Source organism: Notamacropus eugenii, chromosome 1 (genome assembly GCF_028372415.1).
Source record: "Notamacropus eugenii isolate mMacEug1 chromosome 1, mMacEug1.pri_v2, whole genome shotgun sequence".
Classification (NCBI taxonomy): domain Eukaryota; kingdom Metazoa; phylum Chordata; class Mammalia; order Diprotodontia; family Macropodidae; genus Notamacropus; species Notamacropus eugenii.
In genome coordinates this window covers 526,874,740-526,898,974 of record NC_092872.1, presented here as the reverse complement: position 1 = coordinate 526,898,974, position 24,235 = coordinate 526,874,740, and the positions used below count along the sequence as shown (strand labels likewise).

At 42.7% G+C, this 24,235-nt stretch overlaps 1 protein-coding gene across 1 annotated transcript in view; it reads left to right on the top strand.

The window, feature by feature from the left end:
* The first annotated feature begins 12,700 nt into the window (after positions 1 to 12,700).
* KIF3C (kinesin family member 3C) overlaps positions 12,701 to 24,235 on the top strand; it is a 63,981-nt gene continuing 52,446 nt past the window's right edge. The window contains exon 1 of the mRNA XM_072633926.1: positions 12,701 to 15,108. Within this exon, the coding sequence (XP_072490027.1) occupies positions 13,597 to 15,108 (1,512 nt within the window). The 5' untranslated portion in view covers positions 12,701 to 13,596. The remainder of the gene's footprint in view (positions 15,109 to 24,235) is intronic.

Sequence of the window (24,235 nt, the reverse complement as noted above, 5' to 3'; positions counted from 1 at the left end):
AACAGCAGGTGTAGGAACACAGTCATTGCCTCCACCTAGGCACTGCCCTCAGACCCATTCCTTATATTTCCCACAGAAACAGCAAGTGCGTCCATGCCCTCAGCCACAACCACATCTATCTAATCCAACACAGGACCACAATAGCTAGCCAATTGGAGGGCAGTATGACTAGAATATTTAACCACCACACCATAGATGGGACCCCTCCTCCTTTACCTAATCCCTTAACAAACTCCTCCTGCCTTTTTAATATTAATCATATTCCTATATTCTATGTAAATTTCCTGTTATGTAATTGTATCTTTACCCTATAAAAATCCTTGTTTTCTCTGAAGTTGCTAGTTCCTCTTAGAACTTAGCCTGATTCATGAGAGACCTCAATCTTAATAAATGCCTGTGTATTTGTCCTTCATTACCAAAGAAGACCATGCCATCAGAGAAATAATAACATGACTTGCACTTGACTTTGTTTTGAGTGAGGGAGGGTTGTGCAGGTCACTAACCTCACTTCTCCAGAGCCATCTGAATCCAGTGACCAGATATTCATCAGGATGACTGGAGATGACCCAGGATGAGGCAGTTGGGGTTAAGGGACTTGCCCAAGGTCACACAGCTAGTGAGATTTGAACTCAGGTCCTCCTGACTCCTGCACTGGTGCTCTACCCCCTGCACCACCTAGATGCCCCCTCAATAAATGCCTGTACTTGGATGAGCGGTGGCATGACTGAATTCTTTGAGACGGTTCCACCCCTATACATCACCCCAACAGTTTTTGGCATCCCTGCCGTATTATTCGATGACTAATTTTGATAGACTTGGCTCTTCTCAGAAATGCAAGGTTCTAAGACAACTCTAAAAGACTTGTAATGAAAAATGCTATCCACCTCCAGAGAAAGAATTCTGGAGTCTAAATGTAGACTGAAGCATTTCTTTTGCTTTCTTTCTATTTTGTTCTGTTTCTTCTTTCTTGTAGTTCCTTCCGTTGGTTTTAATTCTTCTTTGCAACATGGCTAATGCAAAAATATGTTTAATGTGAATGTATATATAGAGCCTATATCAGACTGCATGTCACCTTGAGGACGGGGAAGAGGGAAGGGGGAGGAGAGGAGGGGGAGGGAGAAAAATTTGAAATTCAAAAGTTTGTGGAACGGAATGCTGTACACTAAAAATAAATAAATATTTTTTTAAAAAATAAATAAAATTCTAAAAAAAGAAAAAAGGATGAGAGAGCTATTTCAAAGAAGAAGAAAAAAAACTGAAAAAGATATCTTTCCTTTTAAAGTCTCCTGATAAGATGGCTCTTCCTGTCCCAGTGGTCAGTCTTCTTTGAGGCTGAAGTCTATCCGCCAATTTTGCTTGCTCTTTAGCCAGGACCCAACACCCTTGTCCCATCCTCTACCTGGCACCAGCACATTCTCCAATGAGATCGCTACTACAAGAGGAGGTGGCATTTAAACCGAACTTTGCTTTCCTCCTCATTTCGAGGAAAAAGAGGCCTTTAGTCTAAGCTGCTTTGATTCCCACTTGATTCAAACCCAATTGAAAAGACCCAGGTTTACTCCCACTGCCTCCTCAGTGCATATGCCCACCTAGTGCTGGCTACTCTGTGCATGTATCCCTGACTCTTCATTGTTTTTCCTCCTTTGAAAGAGATACAGAGAGTTTATTTTCCAAAGAGGGGCAGTGGCCATCTGCTACTGATCTTTGGTGAGGGCAGAAGGCAGCAGCTTTTTAGGGGCTGAGTCTGGACACCAATTAGGGAAGATAGGCAGGTTCAAACCTCAGTTTACAGTTTAGTCATAATCTCCAGTACAGACAGCTTAGATAGAGTAGCAGATGCATATTAAAGCCAGTAAATGTGGGTTTAAGTCAGGGATGTGCTGGTAAAATTTTAACAACCAGCTCTCAGAAACAAAAAGTACTCACAACACCTTTTCAAGTTTAATCTGTAGAATTAACATTTTCCGTATCACTATTTAAGTCTAGAAAATCAAGAAAGCGATAAATAAAGCTTTATTTTGAGGTATAAATGTTCACATTGAAAATCTAAATTGCCCTGCACCCCGTCCCCCACCCCCTGAGAAAGTGAGACGTGATATCAGTTACATAATTGAAATCAGGCTAAACATATTTCCCCATTAGCCAGTCACCAAAAGAGTGAGAGAAATAAAGTGAAACAGATTATTCATCCATTTGCACTCAGACGCTACGCATTTTTCCCCTCAAGGTGAATAGTACTTTTCACTTTAAGTTCTATTTTTCCAAATAGTTTCAAATACTATTGGTATTACTTATTCATTGAATGTTTGGTAGAGTTCCACACCTCCCCCCGCCAAAATTTAACAATTGGATCTTGCCAGCTTGTATGAAGTATATGTCCCAGTCATGCTATTTAGGAACAGATAACTGTGAGCAAGTTACTTAATCTTTAGAGCCTCAGTTCCCTCATTGGAAAATGGAGATAATACCTAACATACTTACTTTGTGAGGTTCTTATGAGAATCAAATAAACTAAAGCTCTCAAAAACTCTCAAGTGCTATCCCAGCATAAGCCATTTTTACACATTAATAATTTGTACTTACATGGCAGGTGTAAAGTTTGTACAGTATTCTCTGGATAATTCAGAAAAAGTACTTATATCTACAGCACATGTGCATACAGTCTACAGAAGTCTTATATGAGACTTCCTATAGATATGTCTCTACAGTATTAGAGGATGCACAAAATTCTGAATATACCAAGTGCCTATAACAGAAGAACACAATAAAAACTGACATTTATACAGGACTTCTCACACATCATCTTATTTTCAGCCTGGCACACAATAAATGCTTAATAAGTACATTTTCATTCATTCCTCCCAACAATCCTATGAAGCAAGTACGACAGGTACTATTTCCATTCTACCTATGAGGAAACTGAGACTCAGTGAAGCTAATTGACTTGTCAGGGATCACACAACTAGAAAGAATAAGAACCAGTTTGGGGCTCAATTCCTGATTCTAAAACTAGCTCTATCCGTGAGTCAGACAGCAAACATTTAAGTACTTACTGTGTACTCGGCATTTTGCCGAGAGCAAAGGTTACACAGAAAGGTAAAAGTACCACCCCTGCCCTCAAAGGAACTCACATTCCAATAGGGGATGACATCTCATCCTCCTATCAATCATCATATCAATATTTATATGGTACTTACCACTTGCCAAGTGCTTTATAATCATCCCATTTGATCCTCATGACTATCTTGGGAAGCAGCTGTTATTGTTATTCCCGTTTTACAGATGAGAAAGCTGAGGCAAACAGAATTTAAGCGACTTGCCCCGGGTCACATAGCCAGTAAGTGTTTGAGGTTGAATTTGAAGTCGTCTCCCTAAATCCAGGTCCAGTGTACTATAAAATGATTAATTCATGGGACCTGAGTTCAAACCCCGGGTCTACTGCTCTTTCCTCTTTTGACCTTAGAAGGCATTTCACTTATGCAGGCCTTACTTTTTTCATATGTAAAAAGTTGGGATTGAACTAGATTAGGGGTGGGGAGCCTGTGGCCTCAAAGTCACAAGTTAGAAGAAGCCATACAACGACACTCTCCAGGTCTCTCTTAAGAACTTTGGGATTGATTATGTGACATGGGAGACACTGGCACAGGACCACTCAGCAAGGCGTGCCCACCTCAGAGGAGGTGCTGTGCTCTGTGAGCAAAGAAAAATTGAGATAGCTCAAAGGAAACGCAGGATGTACAAATTTAGGAAATCCCCCCAAAAAATGTTTACATGGACTATTTGTTCCTGATCTGTGGTAGAGCCTTCCCAGCTCATATTGGTCTGATCAGCCACAGTCAGATACACTGAAATTTCACTTTATAATGGTGATGTCATTTTGGTCCTCTTTGAGAATGAAGAACAACAACCAACCAATCCCTACCCCCTGGACTAAATAACCTCTAAGGTTCCTTCCAGCTCTAGACCTTTGATCCTGAGCTAGGGTCTGGTATACACCTATGTATTAAGAGATACAGCACTTCATCCCCTAACTGCCTTCCCAGCAAAGCTATTTATACTTCAGTTCCGAGGCCAAATGCGAAAGTCATGCTTTCTGCTTCTATCAGATGTATTTCCTGGGGGAAAATATTGACTGACCTTGGCTTCCTGTTGAGAAATACAAGATACATTATTGCTTGCTAAGAATGCAACTTAAAGCAGAAGATAAACGTATTTTGGGTTTTTTTCTCAATGATTTGAATTGAAAGTAGAAGTGTTACTAAACCTTAATTACTGAATGTGCTCATTTTTCTTCTAGGCTAGATTTCTGGGTCCTCTCTTTAACCTCTATTAAAACCAAACTCCTGTGCTTTTTTGGGGGTCTTCAGGTAACTGTGCCTTCTTTATTGTTTTTTTACTTAATTAAGGTCCTAAAATGCATTACTAGTGAGTTTTTCATTCTTTCTCCCTAATCTTTAACTTATCCCTCTCCCCTACCCTGAATGGCTCTTTTTAATACAAAAGAATAGTGAAGCAAATCAAACTGAGGTCATTTCTGAGAATGTATTTCTCCTTCTGGAACTCTAGGTCATCATCTCTCTGCCAAGAGGCTGAAGGCATGCTTCATCATCAGTCTTATAAATTTATGATTTGGCCGTGCATTTTTAAAAGGCTAAACCAAAGTTCTGGCAGCAACCACTAAGCTAGAAGCACTTTTAGCATAGGTTTCATGTCAGACTGTGTTTCTGTCACCTGAAGACCAGCCTTGGTGAGTGCAGAGAGACTCATAGAGCAAGCTCTACCCACCAGCTTGTGAACTGGGGGGCACCACAATAACTCATGAAGAGCATGGTTGGGATCTGCTTTGGTTACTGGAATGCCTGAATAGACAAAATCACCTATCACTTGAAGAAGCAAAGAGGTCTCTTAAAGTGATATATAAATACAGGCTGTATTTTTGTTGTGGCTAATGCAGTTATCTAAAGATAAACTCATCACAGGTACTTTATAGTGAACCTAGCGGAAACCCAAATTCCCAAGGCCGCTTTGACTCCTCTGTGAAATAGACCTGAATCAGTTCTCAGATTCTTTTGATTAGGTCAAGTAAAAGAGGAGCTATAAGACTGGTCAGCACAGTGGATAGAGAACTGAGCTTAGAGTCAGGAAGACCTAAGTTCAAATTTGGCTTCAGACACTTACTAGCTGTGTGATCCTAGGCAAGTCACAAATCACCCTATTTACCTCAGTTTCCTTAACTGTAAAATGAGCTGGAGAAGGTAATAGCAAGCCACTCTAGAATCCTTGCCAAGAAAACCTCAAATGGGGTCATGAAGAGTCAGACATGACTGAACAAAGAAAAGGGGGACCAGTAGGAATCATCATACCTAGCAGGGAGCTGAGATAATTTGCTGAAGAGTGTGACCTCTCACAGCATAGAAGAGGGTCAGCTATGGATTCAAGAGAATTCACTCTCAGGAGAAGAGCTGTGAAGAAAAGCAGGCCTGAATAATAATGATGAGTAGAGATGCTATACCCAGGAGAAAACAGCATGAGGATTCCAGGAGAAGAAAAAGAGATACAGAATCATAAAATTAGAGTTGGAAGGGATTGTAGAGGCCACTGAGCCCAACTCACTCATTTGGTTAATGAAGAAACAGAGAAATTAAAGTGACTCTCCAACAGTCACACAGCTATTATGAAAGGCAGAATTTTAATTCAGGTCTTTTTGAGTTTATGGAAGGAATGTTTTATTATTCTTGTTCCTATGAAGACACCTCAGTAAATGCATTTGAAAAGTTCTGCATTACCTCCCTTTTTATGTGGACATTCGTTTTATCAAACGGGACAGAAAAGGATGTTGCTGTAAGAAACAGATAAAATCAGCTTGAGGCAAAACATAGGTGGGTTTTTTTTGACCTGTTTTTTTTTTTTTTTTAAATTTTGAGTTCCAAATTCTTTCCCTCCCTCTACCTTCTCCCTTCCTCATTGAGAAGACAAGTAATAGGATGCCCATTATACATGTGAAATCATGCAAAATATATTTCTATATTAGCTATGTTGCAAAAATAACAACAAAAAATAAAGTGAAAAAATGTTTCAATTTGCACAAAAGAGTTCTCTGGATGTGAACAGTATTTTTCGTCATAAGTCTTTTGGAATAGTTGTGGATCACTGTATTGATAGGAGTAGCTAAGTCTTTCACAGTTATCATTACAACTTCATTTTGCATCAGCTTATATAAATCTTCTCAGGTTTTCCTGAAATAATTCCCTTTGTCATTTCTTGTAGTACAATAGTATACCATCACAATTATTTATCACAACTTGTTTAGCCATTCCTCAATTGATGGAGATATTCTCCATTTCTAATTCTTTGCCACCACAAAAAGAACTGATATAAAATTTTTAGTGGATATAAAGATCCTTTTCCCTTTTCTTTGATCTCTTTTGGATACAGACTTAGCAGTGGTATTGTTGAGTGAAGGGGTATATCTAGTTTTGTAGTCCTTTGGACATAGTCCAAAGTCAACCTAAATTAGAACATTTGGGGAGCTCTGAAAACCTTAGCGTTAAGACTACTATTAGCTAAAGGGTCTTACCCCTACTCCAGTGGCCCAAGAGTAGCAATAAAGCAGCTTTGTCTATCAGGAGAGCAAAGAGGTTCAGAAGAGAAACAGGTGATGTATGGTGCAACTTGGCCCCTAAAGAGACATAGACAAGTAAACCTGCATTTCAGCATCCTGAGATGCCCTGGGCACATGGGTTTCCCTAGGCATGTGCCACATTGCTAGGTTTCTATCAGTTTATGCCTACTCTCCTCCCATCCACCCAAGAACATTGTGAATTGGTGGGAGAATGTGACCTAGGTTTATGGATGGATGGTTATGTTTAAGTAATTCTTGCTTTTGCCTTCTGAGTAAATGTTACGTTACAGCTATGAGTGCTTTTGGCTTTTCAGGTAGTAAATGATTCATGATTAAGTGTTAATAGGGAGTATCAGAGTATACTGACTAAGGGAATCGAGATATTATTTTAAGCTAGGGCACAAGAATCAAAGGCTTTGCTGCTTATTTTACAATAGGGATTTTTTTCTTGCCCCTGGGTACTTTTCTGTTATGGGTGCCTTGGAAAGGATTTATCCTTTTTGAAGCATTTTATGCCTGGTAGAACATTACATTCCTTGAGAATATTCCTTCTTATGGGACCAATGAAGCAGCCGAAATGCATATTTAAGCCCACTTGACTGATTACCACTACTGGGATGCTGATGCATCATGTATTCACTCTATGCTCTGCCTTCTGGTGACACAACAAGGGACTTGCCCTCATTTTCTGCATTTTGCAGTCTTTGGCCTTGATGTGGTATATAAAACCTTCCCTTTATATAGCTTGAAGGGGTGCTGTGAAGAAATGTTTTGTCTGGCATAAGAGGCAAAAAGGCACTTTTCAAAAGTCTTGGCAAGAACAAAAGACTGATTTTTGATGATTTTATAAATGTCTTCTTAACTCTGTCTTACAAACTTATGCCTTTTTAGCTTGCAACAAGGTGTTGCTTGCATTTTTAAAACTGATGGTTGCTTTTATAAGCAATGATATGTTTACAAACCAAAGTGTTCATCCTACCATGTCAGTTTGTGTGTTCTGCCTAATAACAATATTTATAATGGAGCGTAAATAGCAATTGGTTGTGTTCTGGCCAGAAACTCTGAGGGTCTTCCCTTTTCAGATTGATTCTTTTATGAAGGCAAACTCGGCCATCTTTCGCCTCAATTCTTACCTAGACTTTTATTACTGAATGGGCATTGACTCAGACAAATTGAGACCTAGGAGAGACTATAGCTTAAAAAGGCCAAGTTCTCCCCACTGCATCCAGAGCCATCACCAGTCATCCTGACCTATGCCTTGCCACTGGACCCTGATGACTCTGGAGGACAGAGTGAGGTTGATAATTATGCATAGCTCTGTTTCACTTAAATCCAATTCACCTGCAAGTCAAGACATCACCCTGCCGATGGCATTGGTCCTCTGAGAACGCAGGATGCACAACAACAGTATTAATATTGCACTTACTATGTGTTAGGTACCAATAATTATCTCATTTGATCCATGCAACAATCTTGGATAATAGTTGATATTATTATCCCTGTTTAATAGGTGAGGAAACTAAGACAAATAAAGGTTATGTGATTTGCCCAGGTTTGGACAGCTAAGGCTGAATTTGAACTCAGATTTTCCTGATTGTAGGCATAGCATTCTAGCCACTGTATTTGGGTTTTAAAAAGAAGAATGTTACTAATGCATATTTGGTGGATATTTCTCAGGATTGTTCAAGAATAAAAAATAAACTTTGTGGTCCCATTATCTCCCCAAAGTGTAAGAAGCAGCCCTATAAGCACTCTCAAAAGGGATTTCTTACTTAGAAGTAATGTATACCTAGGAATTTGGATCTTCCTAAAAGGTCTAGTTCACTGGAAAAGCTCTAACCCCCCAAGGCAGTGAAGACTATCACTATTCTTTAAAATGTAGCACAGACTGATCCTTATCTAGTAGGGTGTCAGCCATTCTGCCAGGTTCAGTAAAGTACAGAGCTGTTCTAGGATCCTTGCAGAGGAATAAAAGGGGAAACAAGCACCAGTCACCTTATTTATTTACCTTATTTGCAAAGCACATCATACAAAATTCTAGGCTGGATGAATCAAAAGCCAGAATTAAACTTGCCCAGAGAAAAATCAACAATCTCAGATATGTAGACAATGTTACTCTGATGGCAGAAAGTAAAGAAGAATTAATGAGCTTCTTGATATGAGTGAAAGAAGGGATTGTAAAAGCTGGCTTGAAGCTTAACATAAAAAAAAATGCAATAACTAAAACCTTGGTAACTGGTCCCAAGACTTCCTGGCTGAGAAGAAGTGGAAACATTTTGAGATTTTATATTCTTGGGCTCAAAGATCACTGTAGACAGTGATTGCAGTCATGAAATTAAAAGACAATTTCTCCTTAGAAGGAAAGCTATGGCAAATCTGGATAGCATATTAAAAAGCAGAGAATGGTTTTTCCAGTAGCAGCATGTGATTGAGAGAATTGGACTACAAAGGAATGAATTACAAAAGAATTGACACTTTCAAATTATGGTGCTAGAGAAGACTTTTGAGAGTCCTTTGGACAGCAAGGATATCTAATCAGTCAATACTTAAAGAAACTAATTCAGACTATTCACTGGAGGGTCAAATACTGAAGCTGAAGCTTAAATAATCTGTCCACATAATGAGAAGATGGAACTCACTGGAAAAGACTCTGATGTTGGGAAAAATTGAAGGCAAAAAGAAAAGGAAATGAAAGAGGATGAGATGGATAGATAATGCCATTGAAATAACAAACTAATTTGGACAGACTTTGAGAGATAGTAGAGTAAAAAGACCTTGTGTGCTGGGTCCATGAGGTAGGTCATGAAGAGTTAGACAAGACTGAATGCCTGAATAACAATTGAAAAAACAAAAATGATAATGTGACTTCTTATCCTATAAGGTAAGGCAATAAGCATTTATTAAGTGTTTACTATGTGTCAGGCGTTATGCTAAAATACTTTACAAATATTATCTCATTTAATCCTAACAACTACCCTAGAGGATAGGTACTATTATTGTCCCCATTTTACAGGTAGACAGGTTAAACAACTTGCTCAGGGTCACAAAGACAATTAATATCTGAGGCCATATTTAAACTCAGGTCTTTCTGACTCCAGGCACTGCATTAAATTTATCCATTGTGCCACCTAACTTGTATCTATATTCTTACAAATCTAAATGCCTTCCTTGAGCATACTTTTTAGTTCCAGGTACAATAACATTTTCTAGCTATTGTCTTACCCTGTTTGGTTTCCTATATAACTTTTGCGAAGGCTCAATGGAGAAAAAAAAATAGATGAATAAACAACTTAAGCAAAAAAAAAAGGATTGTGTTGTATAAATGGGAAGCACGTCAGTGGGGGCTCAAGAGACACAGTTGTGCATTCAGATGTGTATTTCCCCCACACCAGGTTTGTCTCCAGCACTTTGAGAATGATTTGTAGCTATATGGGTGCCCTTTTAGGGAACTACCCCAGCCTGCTAAACTAGATACAGGTTGGGGTGTTGGTGGCGTTGGTAGCATGAATGAGCCAGTCCCAGCCCAGGAAAAAAGAAAATAAGAAGAGGGTAGGTGTGAATGAAAATTAGAGCCATATTTTCTATACTTGCCATGAAAACCCAAGTAAGAAACAAAAGGAAAAAAGATAAGGTGAAGGGATACATTCAGAAACAAAGACTTTGCATCAATAGTGCTGACAGTTACAGAAAGGTAAGGGAGCATGGGAGTAGAGCAAAACCATTGGCTTTTACGAGTCAACCCAGACAGGGTCAGGGTCTTCATTGGGCAAAATTATGAAATAGGCATATTTGTCTTTGATGGGCTCCTGGACCTCGATATTTCCTACTTCCCTCTAACTCCAGTCATCTCCTTGGAGTCTATCTTATATCCTGTTCCTTCCAGCCTATCACCTTTCTATACAGCACACAGAGGACAAATTGATATTCCTAAAGCATAGGTCTGGTGATTGTGGCTCCCCTGCCAAAGAAGCACTAGTGACTCCTGGTTGTCAACTAGGATAAAATCCAAACTTCTCTGTCTGGCATTTAATGCCCTTCACAATCTAATTCCAGATTCCCTTTCCTGACTTCCTACACATTACTCTATTTCATGCACTCTCCTATGCATTTTGACCTACTTGCTCCTTCTCAAACCTGACATTTCACCTCCTGACTTGCACAGATGAACTCTATCCCTGGACCATAGTCTCTTCATGTCTGTCTCTTAGAATACAGTCTCCTTCAAAATTCTTCTCAAATTTCCCATTTCTTCCTGAGGTCTTTTCTGATTTCCTCCCATTTCAGATGCCACTTCTTTATGCCCCTCCTAAATTACCTTATATTTATACTTTATGCCCTTTCTATCTACTCATATGTATACATGCTGTGGAATCCTCAATAGAATGTTGACTTCTTAAGGACAGGAGCTGATTTGGTTTTGTCTTTGTATCCCCAGCACCAAGATGGCATATAGCAGCTGTTTAATAAGCTCTTGTTGAATGATCTATTGTCAATGGCAAGTCACTTCACCCTGTTTGCCTCAGTTTCTTCATCTGTAAAGTGAGCTGGAGAAGGAAATGGCAAACCCCTCCAGTATCTCTACCAAGAAAACCCCAAATGGAGTACCAAAGAATAGAAAAGGAATGAAATGAACAACAAAGAATGGATAAGGGTTGTCACTCTTATGGTATTTGCATTTTAATAGGGCAGTCTTGACCATGGAAAAGTCTTATAGATCTGAAAGAATGAATCTCTTTTGGTAGAATTTCAGTCACAAGTGAGGAAAGCTTTCAGGAGGATCCCTTCCTTGCTCCTTTCTTCCTGCCTATAAGACAGATCCTGGTGATAAGAAGGAAAAGTCCAACTGCAAGGACCTGGTGAGGAAATGGAGTAGCCATGGATCACCTTGGCAAGGAATTTCAGAGTAAAAGGAAAATGAGAGAGAAGAAAAGCTAAATAGACTATATTTATATAGGGTTTTATCATTTCACAAAGTATTTCTCTCACAAAAATCCTGCGAGGTAGGCAAGTGAACAGTATTGACCCATTTTGCAGATGGGGCAATAAAAGTTCACAAAGATGGTGACAACTTGGGGAGGCTGGGAGTCACACAACTATTACAATTTGGATCCAGATCTTTTGACTCTAGCTCTATTTCTCTTTCTATTACATAATTCTTCAGGGACAAGATGGGTTAAAGGATCCTCAAGATAGAACTGGAAGATACCTTATAGGCCATCTAATTCAACTCCTTCATTTTAACAGTTAAGGAAAAAATTTGGGTTTAAAGAGATGAAGAATTTTGCACAAGGGTCACTCAGGAAGTAAGTATCCGAGGCAGGATTTGAATCCAGGCCCTCTGACTCCTAAACCAGTAAGACTAGACCACCACAGTTTTGGGGTTTTTTCCTAGTCAGGGGAGACCTGAACATGTAGGCAGAGGTGAAGGAATCAGTGGAGAGGGAGAGCATAGAATTTTAGACCCAGGAGGATCTTTAGAAATCTAGCCCAGAAGTTCTTAACCTTTTTGGAATCGTAGACTTCTTGAGCAGGCTGATGAAGCCTATGGATTTCTCAGAATGTTTTAAATGTATGAAATAAAACTTATAGAATTACAATTACATAATTTCCAATTATATGGAAATAGTCAAGATATTTTAAGAACCCCTGATCTAAAGCGGCCCCCTCATTTCCCATATGGGGCCTTGAGACATTCAAAGCCACAGCCCTGGTCGCACAGCAAGTTAGGAGCAGAAAGAACTAACCTCCAGGGTCCTGAGTTCTAACCCAACGCCCTTTCCACCTTGCTACCTTTCTCGATAACTGAAGATGCTTGGAGAGGGAGGGGCTCAGTGGGTGAGCTGAAGCCATCGGGAGGCAGGAAAGGACGGGGCAGATTCAGCGGATCAGCCTCCTAAAGCCTCCAGTCTCACTGAAGACTGAACCCTGGAAATCCGGGGCCCTTCCGCCTCCCCAGCGGGGCATCCAAGGCTGGAACTAGGACCCCTAACCTGCCCGAATTCGGTTAACAAAGGCAGGACTACAACTCCCGGCATGCCCTGAGCCCAGCCCTGCTGGGGCGAGGGTGGGTGGTGTCAGGCTCTGGCGTGAATAGGATGGAAGCCACCGGGCGGGCAGGATCTCTGCAATGAGAGGTGCCCGGTGTTTATCTGGGGGAGCGGGGGGCCAGCGGAGGCGCCGGCAGGAGATGCTGGACCATCCATCTCTCCTCTAGCCAGTCGCAGTCTGTGCGCGCTCCCCCTCCCCCTCCCCTCACCCCACCCCGAGCGAGGGCGGCAGCATCACTCCCGGCCGCCGCTGCTCCGCCCCGTCCCTGTCTGTTTTCCTCTCTCATTCTCCGTTGGCGGCGGCGGCGGCGGCAGCGCTGCAATGAATGATCCTCCACCCTGGGGAGAGCTGTAGGTGAGCGTCTCCGCACGCGGAAGGGACATGAAGGAGCCCGGACCCCAGCTGTCCAGGACCCCCGGCTCTCCCAGCCCACTGCCCTAGAGTGTCGGAGAGGAGGAGGAGACCAGGTCCCTGCTACCCACCCCCATCCTATTTTCCTCTTTCTTTATCTCATTGTTGCTGTTTACTGCCCAGCATGGGCCGGGCCCCGGGGGCTACCTCCTGGCACGCGATGCTGCTCCTGTCGCTGCTGCTGCTCCTGCCCCTGCCGGGTCATTCTGCCTAATCCTCCTCCCCAGCCCGGGGTGGTGCACGCCTGGAGGAGCAGGGAGCTTGGAGGCCAGGACTGCCGCAGCCAACGGCCGGGCGGGTGGGAGCGGCAGCCACCACCCCAGCTGGCATCCCTCCGTCACCTCGGGAAGCTGCATGCACGTTGAGGAGCAGCCCCGGTGGGCCGGGACTGCCCGCTGGATCCAGACTTAAGGGCAGGCAGACCACCCAGGCTGCTCCAGTGAGGGAGGTGGGGCGGGGGCGGGGGCGGGATAGGGACCTGGGCTGGGGGGAAAGGGAGTACTGTGAGCGGCAGAATGGCCAATAAAGCCAAGCCCAGCGAGGCCCTGAAGGTGGTGGCCCGGTGCCGCCCCCTGAGTAGGAAAGAAGAGGCAGCTGGCCATGAGCAGATTCTAGAGATGGACGTGAAACTGGGCCAGGTGACTCTCAGGAATCCTCGGGCAGCCCCAGGGGAACTGCCCAAGACTTTTACCTTTGACGCTGTGTATGATGCCAGCTCCAAGCAGGCTGACCTGTATGATGAGACGGTGCGCCCACTCATAGACTCCGTGTTGCAGGGCTTCAATGGCACTGTTCTTGCCTATGGCCAGACCGGCACCGGCAAGACCTATACCATGCAGGGCACCTGGGCTGAGCCGGAGCAGCGAGGGGTCATCCCCAGCGCCTTTGAGCACATCTTCACTCACATCTCCCGTTCTCAGAACCAGCAGTACCTGGTGCGGGCCTCTTACCTGGAGATCTACCAGGAGGAGATCCGGGACCTGCTCTCCAAGGAGCCGGGCAAGAGGCTGGAGCTGAAAGAGAACCCAGAGACTGGGGTCTACATCAAGGATCTCTCTTCCTTTGTCACCAAGAATGTCAAAGAAATAGAGCACGTGATGAATCTGGGCAACCAGGCCAGGGCTGTGGGCAGTACCCACATGAACGAGGTCAGCTCCCGTTCCCATGCCATATTTGTCATCACAGTGGAGTGCAGTGAGCAGGGTTCTGATGGCCAAGAACACATCCGGGTGGGCAAGCTCAATTTGGTAGACCTGGCTGGCAGTGAGAGGCAGGGCAAAGCAGGCACCAACACATCTGGAGGGGCAGCTACCCAGCCTTCAGGGGGAGGGAGTGGCACCGGAGAAAGGCCCAAAGAAGCATCAAAAATCAATCTCTCCCTTTCTGCTCTGGGTAATGTAATCTCAGCTCTGGTGGACGGCAGAAGCACCCACATCCCCTACCGGGACTCCAAGCTGACCCGCCTGCTTCAGGACTCTCTGGGGGGCAATGCCAAGACCATCATGGTGGCCACCCTGGGCCCAGCCTCACACAGCTACGATGAGAGCCTGTCCACCCTGCGCTTTGCCAACAGGGCCAAAAATATTAAGAACAAGCCTCGGGTGAACGAAGATCCCAAGGACACCCTCCTACGGGAGTTCCAGGAGGAGATTGCCCGCCTGAAGGCTCAGCTAGAGAAGCGGGGGCTGCTGGGTAAGCGCCGGAGAAGCAGTCGCAGAAAGAAGTCCGTGGCCATCGAGGGGTACCCAGAAGGTTCCGTAACTGAGGCCTGGGTTGCTGAAGAGGAAGATGATAACATCAATAACAACCGACCACCCCAGCCTACTCCAGAGGTCCCTCTGGAGAAGAATATGGAGAATTATCTGCAGGAACAGAAGGAAAGGCTGGAGGAGGAGAAGGCGGCTATACAGGATGACCACAGCCTGGTCAACGAGGAGAAGCAGAAATTGTTGGAGGAGAAAGAAAAGATGATTGAGGACCTGAGGCGAGAACAGCAGGCCACGGAGCTCCTGGCTACCAGATACAAGGTGAGATACTGGGAGGGGGGCACCCTTAGGTTCTCCTACGAGCTCCTCGGTGGCCGAAAGGGACCTCAGAGCTCAGCTATTCCAGGGCTTCTTAACCTTTCCCTGTAGCAGTCTGGTAAGACCTATGGACCCCCTTTTGAGAATAATGTTTGTTCCCTATATTCATAGTTGAAGGAAATGCTAAATTTCAGTTAGAGGTTAGTGAAAATAAAGATGTATTTTTCCCTCAACAAAGCTTACAGACCCCCTGAAATCTATCCAAGGACTTCAGGTTAAGAATTCCTGATCTGGTCCAACCATCTCATTTTACAGATAGAGAAATCGAGTTCCAGGGACCTAAAATGACCTGCCCAAGATGACATAGCTTGTTAGTGGCTGGCCCAACTCCCAGTTCTTTTGTCATTCAAGTGACATCCACTTATGGAAAACAGAAGTAAAAATTACTTCCTTTGGGACCAAAGGATAGTGCTTATCAGTAGAATAGGCTGGAAACCCCTCACTTCTTTCTCCTCCCTCTCTCCCTCCATCCCATGTACTGCTTACTTGGCAGATACTTCATTAATATACAGATGTTTCCTTACAGGCCCATAAGCTAATGCACAGCTACCCCCAAGGGTTAATCTGATTCTGCTGCCCATGAAGTCAAACATTTTGTTTTGTTTTTTTTAGACTTTATTCATTTATTTTTCCCAGGAAATAGGGGTTAAGTGATTTGCCCAGGGTCACACAGCTAGTTAAGTGTCAAATATCTGAGGATGGATTTGAACTCAAGTCCTCCTGACTCCAAGGCCTGTGCCCCTGAAGTCAGATGCTTTGGAAAGCTAGACAGGATCTTTGACTGACTTCTCTCTCCTATATCACCTGCAGTACCTCTCTTCGTTTCTATACAGCTCTGGACCTGATACCCTTTTCTTTCTGAGGAGTAAGCTTCCATGAGGGAAGAAGAATTCTTGAATGCTATGCTATAAGGGACCCATGAACTCTGGGCTGGAATTCCAGGGTACAGTGGTCTATGTCAGGGGAAAGAGGGTAAAAGATTTTCAGGTGATGATGACCTGAAATACAAACTGGCTGCCTGAATCCTAAATCTAGCCACAAAGATCTAGTGCCAAGCCCAGTAAGACTTGATCCCTATGCCCTAGGGAGGTCATGGGTCAGGATATCAGCCAAATGAGCAGTTCTCAGCAGGGTGTGTGAGCTTTAAGGTCGCGCAACAAGGATCAACAATGAATGGCACCAGCACTAGGTAACAACCACAGCAGGCCCCAGACAGGGTCAATAAAGAAAGGCAATGAGAAAATGAGAGGAAGAAAAGAAGAGCGAAGGAGGAGAAGTAAGGGGAGATGGTGATGTGCATCTGATGGGGAATAATAGATAGTGGGTCACCAAGAATTGGACAGCTCGTTGATGGAGGGGATAGTGCACTGGCCTTGAAGTTGGAATTATCTAAATTCAGACCCTGCCTTTGACACAGTAGCAGTGTGGATCTAGGCAAATCATTTAATCTCTCAGCCTGCGTTTCCTTATCTGTAAAATGGGGATAATAATAGTACCTCTATGGCAGGGTTGTGGTGAAGATCAAATAATATTTTAAAAATTCTTTATAAAACTTAAAGCGCTATATAAATGCTAGCTATTATCATTATTTGTTGTAGGTACTACATAGTGTGGCTAGTACCTTTGATTCCTCTGAGAGATGAAGGCAGGGGTGGGGCTGAGGGCCACCTTAGGAATCCAGAGGCCTTAAGTGCATTTGTTGTTTAAAAGGCATCATGATGACTGGATAGTCCCTGAATTGTTTTTGGTGTAGCAAGCTCTTGGTGAGGAATTTCCTCTATCAGTTCAGATTACCACCTCCCCTGTAATTTGTAGTCAAGAGAGGTACTTGGGATACTGAGGGGTTATGTTATTTGCTCATGGTGACGTAGCCAGCCAGTATGTATCTGAGATCAGATTTGAACCTGGGTCTTTCATTTCCACCTCTTATTGGGAGGCATCCTAGGACTGTGAGAATAAGGGGAGCCTGGGATGTTGAATGGAGCAGATCCTGCCCTGGTCAGACCACACCTAGAGTTTTGTGTTTGGTTCTGGTTTCTAGGGCTGCTGTTAACACCACACAACCACTCGAGAGGGGAAGAGGGAGCACGAAAGTGGGGAGGAAAGCTGACCCTAGCTGATGGTGACCAATTTAAATTGATTATTCTTGCTCACTTGGTTAGCTTTGTTGCTAAAGTACTGCAGATACTGTATGTATCCCCTAAAATAATCATGAGGCAAGGCCCTGGCTGCTCTCACCCTAATTGTGGCTCTGCTGAACACCATATTTTAGAATGGACATTGATAAAACAAAAGAATGTCTAGAAGAGGGAACCAGAATGGTGAAGGACCTTGGGAAGATTCCTTGAAGGATTTGGGGATGTTTTGCCTCCCAAAAGAAAAGACTCAAAGCAACACCATATTTACATATTTGAAAAGCCTGTTATGTGGAAGAGGTATATAATGTGTTCTTATTAGAGGTCATTCCCAGGAACAATGAGTGGAAGTTGCAGAGACAGATTTAAGTTGAATGTCTGACAAAACTTCCTGACACTTAGAGTTGGTCAAACATGAAATGGGCTCCCTCTGGAGGGAGTGATATTCCCCTCACTGGAGGTCTTGAGCAAGGGCTGAGTGACCATTCATCCCATGTGTTGTTAGTGGCAAGTTTTGTTCAGGCCTGGGTTGGACTAGATGGCCTCTGAAGTCCTCTCCAATCATAAGATTCTCTGACTGTGTGTTCCCAGACCCAAAGTTTGTCACTGTTAACAATTCCATAGTAGGAAACATCAGACATGAATAGGTCCCTTGATACCCTCACTGATGGTGGAGTGCGATTTTACTTCTTGGGGGTCTAGGTCTGGTGGACTCCTCGAACCATCATCCTCATCCTCATCTTTATCATTATCTTCATCATTATTATAACAAGATTTGGATTCTACTTTATTCTCATCCAGATGTAGTCCAGTGAGTAGTCTACAGTTACATCAAATCCCATGTACTCTTCAGCTGTTTAGAAGGAACCATTTGAAATAAACACAAAACTTAAAATAATTGAACATAAATGCATTAAAATGTACCCAGTTCCTTTTACAAATAATAGCCAGGGTGCCTTGTTTGTCTCTGCATCCCCTCCTGTGACATCTATTTCTGTATTTTTCCAGATTGTGCCTCGGTGGCTATTGTTATTTGCATAGTCATAGACATTGTGGCCATTGTTTTCCCCTCTTGCTTTCTTTGAGCTATTTCTTATTGTGCTTTATATACGTCTTCTTGTTCCTCCTGATAGCTTTTATATTTTATAATTCCTTAAGTGGTGTTCATCTTCCATTTTCATCTGGTGCCATAATTCGGTTGGCTTTTCTCCAGTTTTCTTTATTTGTTTTCTTTTTTATTATTATAAATAAGACTGTTGAACTGGAATTTTTGAACCAGAAGGGACCTTAGACATCATCCAGTCTAATCTCATTTTACAGGTGAGGAAAGGGAGGGAGACAGAGAGAGAGAAAGAGATTGAGAGAGAGAGAGACAGAGACAGAGACAGAAAGAGAGAGAGAGAGAGAGAGAGAGAGAGAGATTTTCCAGTGTTGTCCAGCTTGTTTGTAACAGAGCTGAGATTAGAATGTAGGTTTCCTTAAGCCTCATTCACTGTTCTAGTATCCTACCTTTCAGGGCACAAGGGAGGATGTAAGAAGGGTGGCAGTTACTTATTTTTAAATTTTTGGAGACTTGTTCCATCACTGTGGGCTTCTGGTTTTACATAGTTGAAAATAAAATAGGATAAAATGAAATGAAATAAAGCCAAATATGACACTGGGCTACCTATTCTTGCCTGTCCTGGCACACTTGGGAACTCAGGACAAGTTACCTTGTCAGTGAAAGGTGGAGAAGAAAGAAGTGTTTATGTTTATGTATTTTTATTAATTTTTTATTTTTATTTTATTGTATTCATATTTATACAAAGAACAGTTAGAGCTACCTGCTAGGTTGTTATGAGCAGTGGCCCTGGAGAATTCTATGCAGGGTACAATATACCTCTTACTATCAAAGAAAGGCAAGAGATTATCCATCTTCAGAATAGGAAGATTATATATATATAAGATATAAAAGGATTGGGAGGGGTGGGGCAGAAGGACTGAGACTGGGTTCTAACACAGAGATGCATCCAGAGCTGGGGACAAGTTGGGCCTGTGTACAAGCAGCATTCATCTCTACTTTATAGACCTCTGCCCCTTCCTTCCAACCTTGCAAAGGAAGTCTTTGTATTCCCAACAAATCGTGGTTATGTACCATTTCCAATGGTTATAAATGACTAGACCCTTTCCATATAGGGTCATGGAAAGCTGGGAAATTTGGAATAGAGTGGGGTATGGGGAAGAGGGTAAGAAGTTAAAGCCATGATTCTTGGAAACTTAGAACTGGAAGGAGCCTTAGGGATCATCATTTTAGAGGTGAAAAACCTAAAATTTGAAGAGATTGAATTGATCAAGCCCACACAACAATGACTTTACACGTATAATAGGTATCCTATTTGACTTTTTCATGTTTGGAGGAAGGGCAGGAAGGAGGAAGAGAATTAGAAACTGAAAATAAAAGAGTTTTTTTTTTAAAAAAAAAGATCATATGATGTTAGTGACTGAGCTAAGACTAAAGCACAGGGTACAATGGTGGGAGTGGGGGTGGGGTTAAGCCCTGAGTCAAGTTAGAAGATATGGGTTCAAATCCTAACGACTCTATCTCTGTGATCTTGGACAAGTCACTTCATTTATTTGGGTCTCAGTTTCCTCATCTGTAAAATGAGAGGGTTGGAGGAGATGTTCTCCAAAGTCCCATCTATGACCCTATAGCTATAGGGCTCCCATTGCCTTGTCTAGGACTGTTTCCATGGTATGGGGTCAGTTTTCTTCCCCTCCATTCTGTTGATTCACTGGGTGGCTTACAGTAAGAGCCTTCTCTTCTCTATGCTTCAGGTAATTGCTTAATGGAGAGAAGAGCTCTGACACTGCTCCCCAGGGATGGAGGTGACATCATTGTTATATCCAGGACTCTTAAATCTACAGCAAAGATAGAAGTGCCCAGGAAGTTTCAGGATGAGGATAATTCTATGCACTGTGTCTATGGTTCAAAACCTTATCCACCTCTTTTCACCCCCTCCAAACTACACAGAACCAAGAGTTGGAAGGCCTGGACATAGCCCTGTCACTAGTGACCTACAAGACCCAGCCAAATGAGAACTAGAATTAGTGTTAATAAACCTGGGTTCAAATCCTATCCACCACTTTCTACCTGTGTGTTGTTTTCGAGTCATTTCAGTCATGTCTGACTCTTCCTGACCCTATTTGGGATTTTCTTGGCAAAGATACTGGAGTGGTTTGCCATTTCTTTCTCCAGTTCATTTTACAGATGAAAAAACTGAGGCAAACAGGGTTAAGGGACTTGCCCTGGGTCACATAGCTAGTAAGTGTCTGAGGCCTGATTTGAACTCAGGAAGATGAATCTTCCTCACTCCGTTGTACCACCTCGCTGCCCTAACTATTTATGTGACCTTGGGGCAAAGCCCTTAGCCACTCTGAATCTTACTTTCACTGTCTCCAAGCTGAAGGAATCATATCAGATGACTTGGAAGGCCATTTTGCGGTATTGCATAACCAATTGTATGGCTTGGAGAGATCTGCAGAGAGCTGGAGTTGTGGAGAGGGAGGGATATGAACAAGGGAATGAGGACAGAGGTAATAATGATCTCAGTGTTGGAGCTACCTTGTTAACTTTGAAATACTATAAACAAACTAGACATTGTGGAGTTTGATGACTCCCCATGCAGTCTTCTTTCTTTCCTTCTTTGTATAGAGAATGCTCATGTTTGTTGACGTCTGTGAAGTTTATCATCATTATCATCATAATAAAAAGGAAAATTTTCAAAATACTAGACCTCCCTACTTCCCAGGGGTGTTATAAGGATCAGATAAGATGATAAATGTGATTGCACTTTGAAGAAAGTTAAAAGCATCTCTTGAATGGAAGGTATTATTATTAGTTGTAGTAATATCTTCACCATCTTGCCACTCAGGGCTCCAAGGATCCCTAGAATTATGGCTTTGGCCTATCAGGTATCACCCCATACCCTGTCTCAGTGCCCAATACCTATGTGTTTCTCAGGGTTCTGAGTCATTGCTGCAGGCCTCAGGGAAAGCTTAGGAGGATATGGGAGACCTAGAGCTTGGGTTTCCTTCTCAGAATTCGCTAAGCTTATCTTTTTGCTCCCCTCCCTCTTTTATCTTTTTTGTTTCCATTTCATCACAACATATTGGGGGGACAGTGGGTAAATGTGCTGGCTGTAAATTCAGAGGAGCTGAGTTCAAATCTTACCTCTGACATTTTCTGGTATGCAACTTGGACAAGTCACTTTATATCTCTGGAGCTCCATTTCCTTATCCATCAAATGAGGGAATTGGTCTAAATGACTTCTGGTGACCCTTCCAGACCTAGATCCATGGTCCTGCTAGCACCTAGGCTAACCCAATTCCTCTTCACTCTCTGGCTTCATAATTTACCCTTACTCTGCCTGGAGGCCTGGGATAGGATTGATCTAGCCAGATTCTCTTCATGTTTCCCATAGTGCTCATGGTGACATGTTTTTGTTTTTGTATCTGTCTGTAACCCTGGATTCATAGTTTTTCATTGTCCTTAATCATTGCCAACAAGTATTTATCAAATGTTCCTGGTGCTATAACTAGGGTGGATTGGGAGGCTCATGTAGACTATAAGAATTTCTTCCTTGCACCTTTATGTTAAAGGTGCTGGAGGATTGTTAAATTTTCTGTATGAGCATTTAAACCTCAGAAGTCAGCAAATCAGAGCTCATTTTTTTTATTTGCTTATTGTCTAGACTTAAGAAAATGATGGTAAAATATTAACAGTGCAGATTAAACTTGTCTTGTATACATTTTTTTGAAGAACCACTTGTTAAACATAACCAGTGCACCTTTGGTTAGAACTCAAATTGCTGATTGAAAGAAAGTGCAGCAAGATAAGAGAATGCAGCTCAATTGGGACTAGCTGCTCAGTCAGAGAGAGGAAAAGGACATGTTTGTGAGAGGAGAAGGCTGAAGATATGTAGGCCTTAGTGGAGGGATGAGACAAAGGCACAGGAGGCAGAAATCACAAGCGGGATTAGCTCCCCAAGGGGTCAGGTTGGGAAAAGAGTAGGGAATTCTGCATAGAGCCTCAGGCCTCCCACCACCATCAGAAGTGGGAGGAGATGGAGGATAGATCTTGAAGTAACCTAGGAAACCAAAGGAAAAATAAGATGAAACCAATGCCTCAGAGCCTAGGAGAGCTTCAAGAGAAGCGGGGTGGTAGATGATATTGACCTTTCTCTGTCCCTATTAATGGTTCCTCTTCCCAGGCTCAGTCCTTGTCCCTGTATCTTGAATCTCTTTTTACATTCTTATCCTTTAGATGGACCATTTCCAAAGTAGCTTCAGTCCTGACCTCTCTCCTGACAGCAGAGGAGTGTGGTGTAGTGGAAATAGTCCTGGATTTATAGTTAGAGAAATTTGATTCAATTCCTAGTCCAGTTTCTTATTACCTGGGGTGACCTTTGACTAATTATGTAACAGCTTTGCACCTCAGTTTCCTCATTTGTGAAATAAAGGGGTTGAACTAGATGGCCTTCAGCTCTACACATCTATTCTAGCACTAAATCAACAATACTCAGATTTCTAATTTCTTCTTGAGTTTCTAGGTGGTTCAGTGGATAGAGCACTGTGCCTGGAGTCAGGAAGACCAGAGTTCAAATGTAGCCTCAGATACTTACAGCTGTGTGACCCTGGGCAAGCTCTGTTTGCCTCAGTTTCCTCATCTGTAAAATGGGCATATTATAGCATCTATCTCCCAGGGTTGTAGTGAGGATCAAATGAGATAATAATTATAAGGTACTTAGCACAGTGCTTGGAACATAGTAACACTATAGAAATGTTAGTCATTATTATCATTATTACTGTCGTCTAAAATTGTGTTTCAGGTTGAACTCATCACCTTCCCCCAACAAAAAAAAAAAACCTGACTCACTTCCCAAACCCTCCTCTCCCTGTTTTCCTGTTTCTTTTGGTGATATCAGTTTTCCCTTTGTCATCTAGATTTAAAATGACTGAGTCATCTGTAATTCCTCCCTCTTCCTCCACATATGAATTAATCACCAGGTTCCTAACTCTCTTTTTGTCCCACTGCCATCACCCCAGTCTAGGACCTCACCTAACCTAGGCCACTGAATGGCCCTTGCTTGTTTGGGGGGGGGGGGAGCAGTGTTGTTGCTTACAATAGATTTTGTCGTTATTGTTGCTTAGTCATTTCAATCATGTCTGACTCTCTGTGACCCTATTTGGGGTTTTCTTGGCAAAGATACTAGTGTGGTTTGTCATTTGCTTCTTCAGCTCATTTTATAGATGAGGAAACTGAGGCAAACACGGTTAAGTGACTTGCCCAGGGTCACACAGCTAGTAAGTGTCTGAAACGGAATTGGAACTCAGGTTTCCCTGAGTCCATGCTTAGCACTCTATCCACTGTGCCACCTAATAGCCTCCTCCTACCTGAGGAGCCTCCAGCTTTGGCTCCCTCAAGTCCATCCTTCCTACAAGAAGGCACCAGACTAATCTTTCCAAAATACTGTTTTTATTTGGCTATTCCCCTGTTCAAAACCCTTCATTGCCAATTCAGATCAGTTCTACAGTACTGGTTAGAAGCAACTAGGAAGCTCATTGGTTAGAGTACTAGGCCAGGAATTAAGAAGACTTGAGTTTAAATACAACTGTAGACACTTCATAGCTGTGTGATCCTGGGCAAGTCACTTAATCTGTTTGCCTTAGTTTGAGGAACTGTAAAATAGGGATAATAACAGTACCTACTTCCAAGGGTTGTTGTAAGGATCAAATGAGATAATATTTATAAAGTACTTAATGCGGTACCTGGCATATGGTAGGCACTGTATACAAATGCTTATTCTCTTCATTTTCCTGGTTTTTGTTTAGTTAATTCAATTTAACAGACATTTATTAAGCACTTATTGTGGGCAGAGGACACCTAAGTATCTAGG